The following is a 10,463-nucleotide window of genomic DNA, read 5'->3' as shown; positions in this document are numbered from 1 at the left end:
CCTCAGCCTCCCAAAGGCGCGGGATTACAGGCTGAGCCACCGAGCCCGGCTGCAGCATATTTTGAAGTCAGGTAATGTGATTCCTTCAGCATAGTTCTTTTTGCTCGTTTGTTTTGACTATTTAGGGTCTTTTGTAGTCCCATAGAGATTTTAGGATTTTTTTTCTTATATTCATGGGTAAACTCATAATCTAGGAATTTTGTGAAATGTGTTTTTTTTTTTTTTGGATTGGAGTCTCACTCCGTCACCCAGACTGGAGTACAGTGGCATGCACATGGCCACTCCAGCATTGACCTTTTGGGCTCCAGTGATCCTTCTGCCTCTGCCTTCCAAGTAGCCGGAACTACAGGCACGCATTACCACACCCGGCTAATTTTTTATTTACTGTAGAGACGAGGTCTCGCCAAGTTGCCTAGGTTGGTCTCAAACCCGCGGGCTCAGGCAATCCACTTGCCTCAGCCTCCCAAAGTGTTGGGATTACAGGCTGAGCCACCAAGCCTGGCTGGTGTTTTCTTTAATGTGTGTGACATGTTTGTGAGTGTGTGTAGCTTGACAGGTCACCACACTCACATTCCAGCTTAGCATATCTTCTTGGGAGGTGCATGAACAAAGACAGCTCAGTCCCAAGAGCCAGGCCCCTGACTGAGAGCTGTTCTAATCTTGTCTGGCAAAATGAACGCATGCGTAGAAGTGGCCCACATCATAATTGCTGTGATGAGGAAGGGCCCTACGACTCTTCCTTGACCAGAGGGCTCATTTCTCTCCAAATGTAGTCCAGGACCAAGTTTGCCTGATGAATCGGGGGTAGCTGGAGTGGAGAGTTGCTGAGTCCAAGCCTAAGAAGGCCAACCAGGGGAGGTTGATTTAAAATGAGAAAGACGGTACAGCAGCTCATGCCTGTAATCCCAGCACTTTGGGAGGCTGAGGTCAGAGGATCACTTGAGACAAGGAGTTTAAGACCAGCCAGGGCAATATAGTGAGACCTCGTCTGCAAAGAATCAAAAAATTAGCTGAGCATGGTGACATAGTCCCAGCTACTCGGGAGGCTGAAGTAGAAGGATCACCTGAGCCCAGGAGGTCAAGGCTGTGGTGAGCTATGATTGTGCCACTGTACTCCAGCCTGGGTGACAGAGTGAGACCCTGACTTAAAGGAAAAATAAAATAAAAATGGGAAAGATGGACTCCCTGGGGAGAACACAGCAAGTAAGAAGGACCACAAGGTCCTCATGGGCCCGTTTACTTTGAGACTTCCCAGTGCTGTCTAGAAAGGAGGTAAGGTAGAGACAGGCAGGTTTTGTTTGTGTTGTGTGTAGATTTTTTCCTTTTGTTTTTCTATTGCCAGCATTGTCTTCCCCTCCTGACATCCTTCCTGACAAGGAATTTAAAGTCGCATCTCCCCTTCCAGAATGTGCCATGGGGGAGGAGGTGATTAGCATGAAGATGTTTTTGCCGAGTTCTGGCCCGCATGCCATCCTCTCCTGCGGGGCTGGGAGCAAAAATGAGCCCCGTGGTCTCCTCGACCCTGGCGTATTGTAAGTCCTTCTGCTCTCTTGAACTGTCTCAACAAAGGGACCAGAAAATCAAAAGGCGGCTTTGTGGATGAGCCAGAACATGAGTGCAATATTTTTTCTTTCTTTCTTTCTTTTCTTTTTATGGGAGTTTGCCCTGAAGTGTAACAGAGCTGGCAGTTCTCTGACTCTCTTTGGGGTCGTGAACTGCCCCCAGGAAATGCATCAAACCAGCATTCTAGAGCAGGGTTGTTGGTGGTCTCTGAGGATGTCCTGCTCAGTCCGCCAGTTCCCGGCAGTTCCGGTAAGAGTCTCTTTTGAGATTGAAAGGTCCGGTGTGATTTTGAGAAGACTGTCAGAGAAAGGCCTGGAAGGGGTTTTCTGAGGCAAAATGTCTGCAGTTGACTAACCCCCCTCCACCTTCTGCAAGGTTGGCGGTCAGTCTAGTGGGGGTCTCCCGGGAAGGATGTTCAAAACAGAGAAGAGTATGTAAACTCTCTAAGAAGATGCTTATTATTTTGGCAGAAAGGAATAAACTGTGAATATGATAAAAGGGGGAGGGAGAGTAGACAAAGCCAGGAGGAGCTGGGGCCAGGGAGCTGTTGCCCAGCATGAACACGTGGCTCAGGGCTACACTCCAAATGCCCGGCCCAACTTGGCAGAGTTTTGCCCTAGCTCCCAAAACTATCTGTGGAAGCGTCATTGTTCATGTCTCGGACCTGATGACCTCCATCCATCTCCCTGACAAGACACTCGAGGGGCTTTTTTTGGGTTACTGTGTCTCGAAAGACCAGAATACCATAAGCCCCATAGTGTATGTCTCTAAGGAGAGGGACCTTCTTCATCTCCATGAGGTCTGGCTGATAGCTGTATGCCTGGGAAGGGAGGGGCTTCATCAGTGGAAGGTTAGTAGGAAAACACCAGTCAACACTAACAGCAAGTATTAAATGCTAGTTTGGCTGGACGTGGTGGCTCACAGCTGTAATCCCAGTACTATAGGAGGCCAAGGCAGGAAGATCACTGGAGCCCAGGAGTTTGAGACCAACCTAGGTAACATAGCAAGACCTTGTCTCTACAAAAATTTTAAAAATAAGCTGGGCATGGTAGCACATGTACTCAGGAAGCTGAGACAGGAGGATCACCTGAGCCCACTGTTACGATACAGACAGGGTGAGGGTGGAGAGGCGCAGGGAGGCGCAGCACTGCCAGGGCTGGTAAGCCGGAGGTGCATGCTGGGAACCCAGATATCCGAGCAAATGCAAAGAATTGCAACACACAAAAAGGTTAAGTACGAAATGTTTATTTTAAAGTAGATTAGAGAGAAAACGAGAAGGAAGAAAGAAGATTCACCTCCCTCAGACGAGGGAGGGGTCCAAAGCCAGGAAGCAAGGCGACAGCCATGGCTCAAAGAGCACATGGCCACACCAGAGTCTAACAAGGCAATGGCCCCTGGTTGTTTGTAGTTGAGTCCTTTTAACCATTCCCCTAGGTGGGGGAGGATCGTTAAGGTGATTGGGTGGGCTTCTGCTTCCATGTCATCACAAAGGGTCAGACAAACGCAGGTACTGAGGATGTCAGGTGATGGACAGTAGGCAGATGGATGGGTTAGTCACATGACTGCTGCCATTTTGGGGCTTATCTGTGTCACATAGTTCACAGAGGGCTGATTAGGTTAACCCTGGGGGGGCGGTTCCTGCAAGAGACTAGTTAGACATTTGTAATTCACAAACTCAGACATTTGCCAGTCACAAACTCTATGACTTTGGCCTTTAGTACAAAAGTCTACTAGAGATTATTATGCTAAACTATGAATGGTTGGGCTGTCCTGACTTTGTATCTGAAGGATATTTGCCAAGAGGGATGGGATAGGCTGCTGTTTGTCCTGCAGTAGAACGTCTTTTCTAATGGTTACACTGAGGCAAAAAGACTAAAGAATAAGCTAAGTTTCTTCTAGGTTTCTATAGGTACCTTTCACCCATGAGATTGAGGCTGTGGTGAGCCATGATCGTGCCACTGCACACCAGCCTGGGTGACGGTGAGACCTCGACTCAAAAGACACAAAATAAGTGCTAGTTTATGTAACCCTGATAATATGAAATTTATTTTGGCAGAAGACAAAGGTTATTTATTTATTTTTTTGAGTTGGAGTCTCACTCTGTTACCTAGACTGGAGTGCAGTGGCCCCCTCCCAGCCACTGCAGCCTCTACCTGCTGGGCTCTGGTGATCCTTCCGCCTCAGCCTTCCAAGTAGCTGGAACTGCAGGCTCGCACTACCACACCCGGCTAATTTTTGATTTATTGTAGAGACGAAGTCTTGCCAAGTTGCTCGGGTGGGTCTCGAACCCGCAGGCTCAGGCAATCCCCTCGACTCAGCCTCCCAAAGTGCTGGGATTACAGGCTGAGCCACCAAACCCAGCTGACAAAAGTTATTTTTATGCAGTCTTTCCCAGAGTTAGTTGAACTAATTTCTAGCAGCACCATGTGGTTTTCAAAAACGATGGTTTCAATGCAGAAAGGAAGAGTTCTCCCAACCCTTAGCATATCAATTACAGGTTTGAAGAACACTTCTTGAGTTTGATCTGGCATTTGAAGTTTAGACAAAAATCTTCATTTTTGTTGCTTTTGCACCATTTAGCATGTTCAGATCCATGGGAATTCGGAAGCCCAAGGTCCTGTCTGGGGCTGTGTCTAGTGGCACACAGCTAGCCAGCTGGCCTCCCATCCTGCTTCTGCTATGTTTGTGGCCACACCAGGGTATTTTAAAGGGCTTGCCAGGAGGATTGAAAAGGAGATGGTCCATTATGCCCCCCTGTATTGAAATGTTGTTTGGGATTTGAATTAAAATAAACACCCACAAGAAACCAGGGAACCAGAGCCAGGGTGCATTGAGGCGGGCAAGGCCTGGCAGGGGTCCTCACCCTCTCGAACCTGTGGCCTAGCACCTACTAACCGTTCACAGACCCCCAGGGATCACAGGGATGATGCAATATCCAGAGCATTCTGCCTGGGTGGAGTCCCTGCACCCTGACAGGGGACAGAAGCCAGTGTGAGCAATTTCTTCTGCTTCAGAGCTTGGTTCCCGAGCTGTGTGAGGGACATGCATGGATCAGCTCCTGGCAGGGACTCCAAGGTGGGGGCCTCCGCCCAGGATGTCCAGCCTGCTCTCAGCACAACAAAAGCCACCTCCAAGCCACTCAGTCCTCCACCCACCCAATCCTGCTGGCCCTGTCATCATTCCAAAGCTGAGGGAGCTTTTGGACCTCTTAAATTGTCGAGGACTGCGGGGAATGCCAAGAAGGCTTCTCCTTTTCCCATCACTGTTACTGAGACAGATGGAGACTGACTGCCTTTTACATGTAAAAATTTGGAAGCCATTAATTCCCCGGTTCCTGCCACCTACCCTCCCTCTTAGAAGAGCCTGCCTGCACCCTTCACCCACCAAATGGCAGAGGCTGTCTCCCCCAGATAGCACTGTTAAAGCCTTTAAGGCGTGGTGAGAGCCTGTGGCCTGAAACTGACTTATTTGTGACACTCCAGTGCTGATGACTGAAGGCAAAACTCTCAGGAGGAGAAAATCATTTTATTTCTTTTTCTCTCTCTTTTTTTTTTTGACTCAGAGTCTCACTCTGTTGCCCAGGCTAGAGTGCAGTGGCACACTCATGGCCACCCCAGTGTCGACCTGCTGGGCTCAGAAGATCCTTTCACCTCAGCCTTCCAAGTAGCCAGAACTACAGGCATGCACTACCACACCCAGCTAATTTTTGATTTACTGTAGAGACGAAGTCCTACCAAGTTGCCTGGGCTGGTCTCAAACCCATGGGCTCAGGCAATCCACTCGCCTCGGCCTCCCAAAGTGCTGGGATGAAAGACTGAACCACCAAACCCAGCAATATTTTATTTTAATTAGCCATGTGCCATTAATAAAATAGTCTTAAAATAATGCAAAGTTTATTAGCTTTGCACAGTGGTGTGCACCTGTAGTCCCAGCTGCTCGGGAGGCTGAGGCAAGAGGATCACTGGAGTCTAGGAGTTCGAGGCTCCAGTGAGTTATGTTCACACCATTGCCCTCCAGCCTGGGTGACAGAGTGAGACCCTGTCTCTAAAAAAAAAAAAAAAAAGACAGCATAGTGGGTGGTGGGCCTACTGGTAAGAGTCTAAGGAAGAAAATGGGAAGGAAGAAATAAAGAAAGCAAGTGTGGACTTTTCTCTGAGGACGTTCAGCACCTAAGGGAAGACAAAGTGAATAGTGAAGAGACACCATCTCCGAGGAAGGTATCTTGGAATAGGCTATAGCCACGTTGAAGAATGAAAACGTAATTATCTAGAGCCCTCAGGGAAATGAGTTTCCTGGGTAACCATCTTTTTCAGGTGACCCAATGCTTGCTTTCAAAATACTAAAGCTAACTGTGACCATCTTAAAAATACCCCAAATTGCCAGCAATAGCAATCTCAGGGTGGCCTCTTGCCTTTAATGACGACAGTCCTTTACAACTTGAGTAAAGCCAGTTAGACGTCATCTAACTTGGTTTTGAGCCCCAGTCATTTCTCCATGTCTGCAGGACCTACTGAGACCTATTTGCCACTAGCTTCACACGGCCACAGAGCGCTGTGTCTTGATTCTTGTGTCTGTTCTTTTGACATCTTTGAGCATCTTTTTTTTGAGTTGGAGTCTCACTCTGTCACCCAGCCTGGAGTGCAGTGGCATGCTCCCGGCCACCGCAGCCTGGACCTGCTGGGCCCCGGTGATCCTTCTGCCTCAGTCTTCCAAATAGCCGGAACTACCGGCGCGCGCTACCATGCCCGGCTAATTGTTGATTTATTGTAGAGACGAGGTCTCGCCAAGTTACCCGGGCGGGTCTCGAATCCACGGGCTCAGGCAATCCACTCACCTCGGCCTCCCAAAGGGCTGGGATGACAGACAACTATCTTTTGTTTTCTCCACATCTGATGGGTCATGTGCTAACATCATGTCAAAACAAGATTTGAGGGAGGGAGGAGTGTGAAAACCCAACCATCACGCTTATGAACCACAAAAGGACTGAGTATCTTTTGTCTCAGCCGTGTGTTCTCAGAGCTTACCTTAATTCGCTACATCTGGTCTGCTCAGAGACTGCATTTGAGTGTGTTCAGCCCTGATAGACGAGTCACCTCCATGTATCTACACAGTCAGGTTCCCGAATGCCAAAAACTAAGGTTCAAGAGCCTGGTCCGTCACCAGGGTAAGAAGCGTCACCCTGAAAGACCTTTACCTGCATATTTCTATTCAGATGTATGCCTTAATAGAATGTTAAGGGTGGGTCGGGCATGGTGGCTCATGCCTATAATCCCAGCACTTTTGGAGGCCGAGGTGAGAGGATTGCCTGAGCTCACAGGTTCAAGATCAGCCTGAGCAACTTTGCAAGACCTCATCTCTACAATAAATCAAGAAAAATTAGCCAGGCGTGATGGCACATGCCTGTAGTTCCAGCTACTTGAAAGGCTGAGGTGGAAGGATAAACTGAGCCCAACAGGTCGAGGCTGCAGTGGCCATGAGTGTGCCACTGCACGTCAGCCTGGGTGACAGAGTGAGACTCCAACTCAAAAAAAAAAAAGAAAGAAAGCTCAGGGTGACCTGGGCCAGCATCCAAGGGGTCTTCTTCCTGTCATGTGAGTATGTACAGGTGGCAGTATGCGGATGTAAAGACATTTATGTGACTTTTCAGCCAAAGGCCTCTTTGAAGCCCTCCATATGTGGAGGTCTTCCTGTTCATTTCTGATCTCAGGAGAAGGAACCCTCAGAGAGGCCTACCTGGTTGCATCATTCCTGAAGCATAACTTAAAGAGTTCTGCCTCAAAGTCGAAAATTTTCTCGCTACAGAGAGAAAAAGATGGTGTCTCTCCCACTCACCAACTACCCATCTTCTAGAAGGAAATGTATTTATATCGTGTGGACCATAATATCCTTTCTTCTTGTACGCTGCTACACTTCTGCCGGCTGCCTGGGCTGCATGAATAAACTTGATTCTTAAAGACTGTGTACAACTCGGCATCCTCACAGATCTGAGATCAATTGTTACAGCCCTGGTTCTTAAATCATGAAACGGCAGGGCTCCATGCAGGTCTCTCTGAACGTGAGAGTCTGTTAATTGTTAAGGGAGGCTTCTGCAGTTCTCACTCACAGCTCTGAAGACAAGACTGGGACATCCCAAGGAGGGGTCACCAGCAGTATCAGGGCGGTCTCTTGTAAAAGGTCCACAGGCGGCTTCCAAAAGGCCTTCTAAGGTGACATTTATTATCTTGCTAATTGACCAGACTGCTCTTAGCTTTTCAGGTTCAGAAGCTGATCTAATCAAGATACAAAGAAGAGATTCGTGATCAGAGCAGGGCTCACCTTAACCAAGTTCACAAGATTGATCTGTAAACCAAAATGCTAGGTGACAGAATGTCACTGATGGATATTCTGAAAGCACAGATGACTGGCTCATTCTTTCTCTGTAGGCAGGCCTCCACAGGGAGTCAGATTGTAATCAGAAGGTTATTTGGTGGCCATGAAATCAGAACAAGGTGAATCATATGTGTGATTAGGGCTAAGAGAATAATAACCCATCCCACACCAAACAGGGCCCGGCCAGTGGGGCCAAGTTTCTTTGAAGTCCATCGACTAAGACTCTCTCTGTCCTGATCATTATTTGGATAAGCAGCCTATCAATGTTTTGTCTCTTTTTTTATGCCTCAAGGTTAACTTAGGTTCACGCCCAAATCACCTCCCATATGAGTATTTCTCCAGATATTAATACTTCCATCAGCTTATCGCATCATTCTTTTTCCTTCAGTAAACAGTTTCAACCTGGCTGGACAACATGGCTCATGTCTGTGATTCCAGCGCTTTGGGAGGCCAAGGGGGGAGGATCGCTTGAGCCCAGGAGTTTGAGACCAGCCTGGGCAACATAGCGAGACCCTGTCTCTACAAATAATTTTTTATTCTTTTAAACTAGCTGGGCGTGGTGGCACACACCTGTAAATCCCAGTGATTCAGGAGGCTGAGATGGGAAGATCACTTGAGTCCAGGAGTTTGAGGCTGCTGTGTGCTGTGATCACGCCAGTGCAGTTCAGCCTAGGTGACGGTGCAAGACTCCATCTGACAAATACATAAATAAATATTTTAAAGATACAGTTTAAGTCTCAATGAGCAATCTTATTTTCAAATTCCTGGCTCTACTTACTTTGGTCAAGAGGAAGAAGTAGCATTGCTAAGGATGACCAAGCAGCTCATCCATCCCAAGGCTCAAGAAAGCCCTTTGCCATTCTTGTTATATATATATATATATTTTTTTTTTTTTGAGTCGGAGTCTCCCTCTGTCACCCAGGATGGAGTGCAGTGACATGCTCATGGCCACCACAGCCTTGACCTGCTGAACTCGGGTGATCCTTCTGCCTCAGCCTTCCAAATAGCTGGAACCATAGGCATGTGCCTCCATGCCTGGTTAATTTTTTAAAATTTATTGTAGAAATGAGGTTTCGCCAAGTTGCCCAGGCTGGTCTCGAACCCCTGGATTTGAGAGCCTCTGCCTCCCAAAGTGCTGGGATGACAGGCGTGAGCCACCCACACCCAGCCAAGTCAATTCACTTTCTAAAAACAAATTTTATTTTCAAAGGTGATTTATCCCTACCGTAAATGGAAAATGGCCATCTTTTGTCACAAAAGAAATGTAGCCCTAAAAATAAGGAGATTGCAAACAAATGTTCTTCTCTTTCCCACATACTTTTCTAGTTAGATACTGTTTGCCACGGGAAGTTCTCAGCCCTAGCAGGTCTTTGTTAAGATATGACAGCACTGAGTGGAATAATTTAGGAGATCATTTAATATAGTTAGTGCCTTGTTCCACTACCTTCTACAAAACAATCTCACATTTGACATCCCACATTTTGAGAAAAAATAACTTAGACCTTTTTTCTACTGTAAGAGTATATGAAACTTTTTTCCTTTTTTGACTTGGGGTCTCAGTCTGTCACCTAGACTGGAGGGCAGGCACAATCACAGCTCACTGCAATCTCCAACTCCTGGGCTCAAGCAATCCTCTTCCACCTCCCGAGTAACTGGGACTACAGGTACACACCACCATACCCAACTACTTTATAAAAATGTTTTGGAGAGACAGGATCTTGCTATGTTGCCCAGGCTGATCTCAAACTCCTGGGCTCAAACAGTCTGCCCATCTTGGCCTCCAAAAGTGCTAGGATGACAGGCTGGAGTCACCACCTGGCCCAAAATGTGTTTCTACAACTGTAGTGATGCCTCCTTCTTCCCAGTCTCGCCTGCCCCCAATGCTGAGCTGACTGCCTTTTTCCTGCCTCTCCTATACAGGTACACACTGGCAGCACAGGACCTGGTGATGCGTGCCCGGGGTGTGCTGAAGGACAGAGGATGGCGGATATCCAATGACCGACTGGGCTCGGGAGACGACATTTCTGTTTATGTCATTCCTTTAATACATGGAAACAAACTGTCATGAGAATGGCCCCAGGGGATCGGGAGGACAGAGGGGAAGGAAAACCGGGATGCCTCTTGGCAGAGCCGCACCAGGAGGGGCCCCGGCTGAGGTCCAAGCACTGAGGTCTCTTCCCCGCCCAGGAGGGGAGTTGCTGCCAAGGGCCCCCCAGCTCTGCTTCACGATGACCCTTTGGTTTCCATGTCTTCTTCTTTAGTAACAGGGCAACTTAACACGGGCAAAATACAAAGGCTGCTACTGAGTGCTGTATTGCTGTTAGTTCCTTTTGTAGGCCTGCTGCCTATCTGGGGCATGTGCGTCATATTTATTTGATCCAGAGTAGCTGGGGCAGCCGTTTTCAGATGTAACTGGCAGAAGACTCTCCAGGCTGTCCAGCTGCCAGCTTCTCTACGGGTTAAAATGTACTGCATGAGAGAGCTGGCGGCCGTGCCACAAAGTGTAAGTGCCCACCTTCTAGCAAGCCCGA

The 10,463-nt window shown here is 47.9% G+C and overlaps 1 protein-coding gene across 1 annotated transcript in view; it reads left to right on the top strand.

The window, feature by feature from the left end:
* Positions 1–10,238, top strand: part of PPM1H (protein phosphatase, Mg2+/Mn2+ dependent 1H) — a 188,592-nt gene extending 178,354 nt beyond the window's left edge. The window contains exon 9 of the mRNA XM_021711172.1: positions 9,853–10,238. Within this exon, the coding sequence (XP_021566847.1) occupies positions 9,853–10,000 (148 nt within the window). The 3' untranslated portion in view covers positions 10,001–10,238. The remainder of the gene's footprint in view (positions 1–9,852) is intronic.
* Positions 10,239–10,463: the final 225 nt, after the last annotated feature.

This window comes from Carlito syrichta, unplaced genomic scaffold (assembly GCF_000164805.1).
Source record: "Carlito syrichta isolate Samal-C Ts95f unplaced genomic scaffold, Tarsius_syrichta-2.0.1 Scaffold301892, whole genome shotgun sequence".
NCBI lineage: Eukaryota > Metazoa > Chordata > Mammalia > Primates > Tarsiidae > Carlito > Carlito syrichta.
The sequence above is the reverse complement of the archived record's forward strand: the minus strand, read 5'-3'. Positions and strand labels throughout refer to the sequence as shown.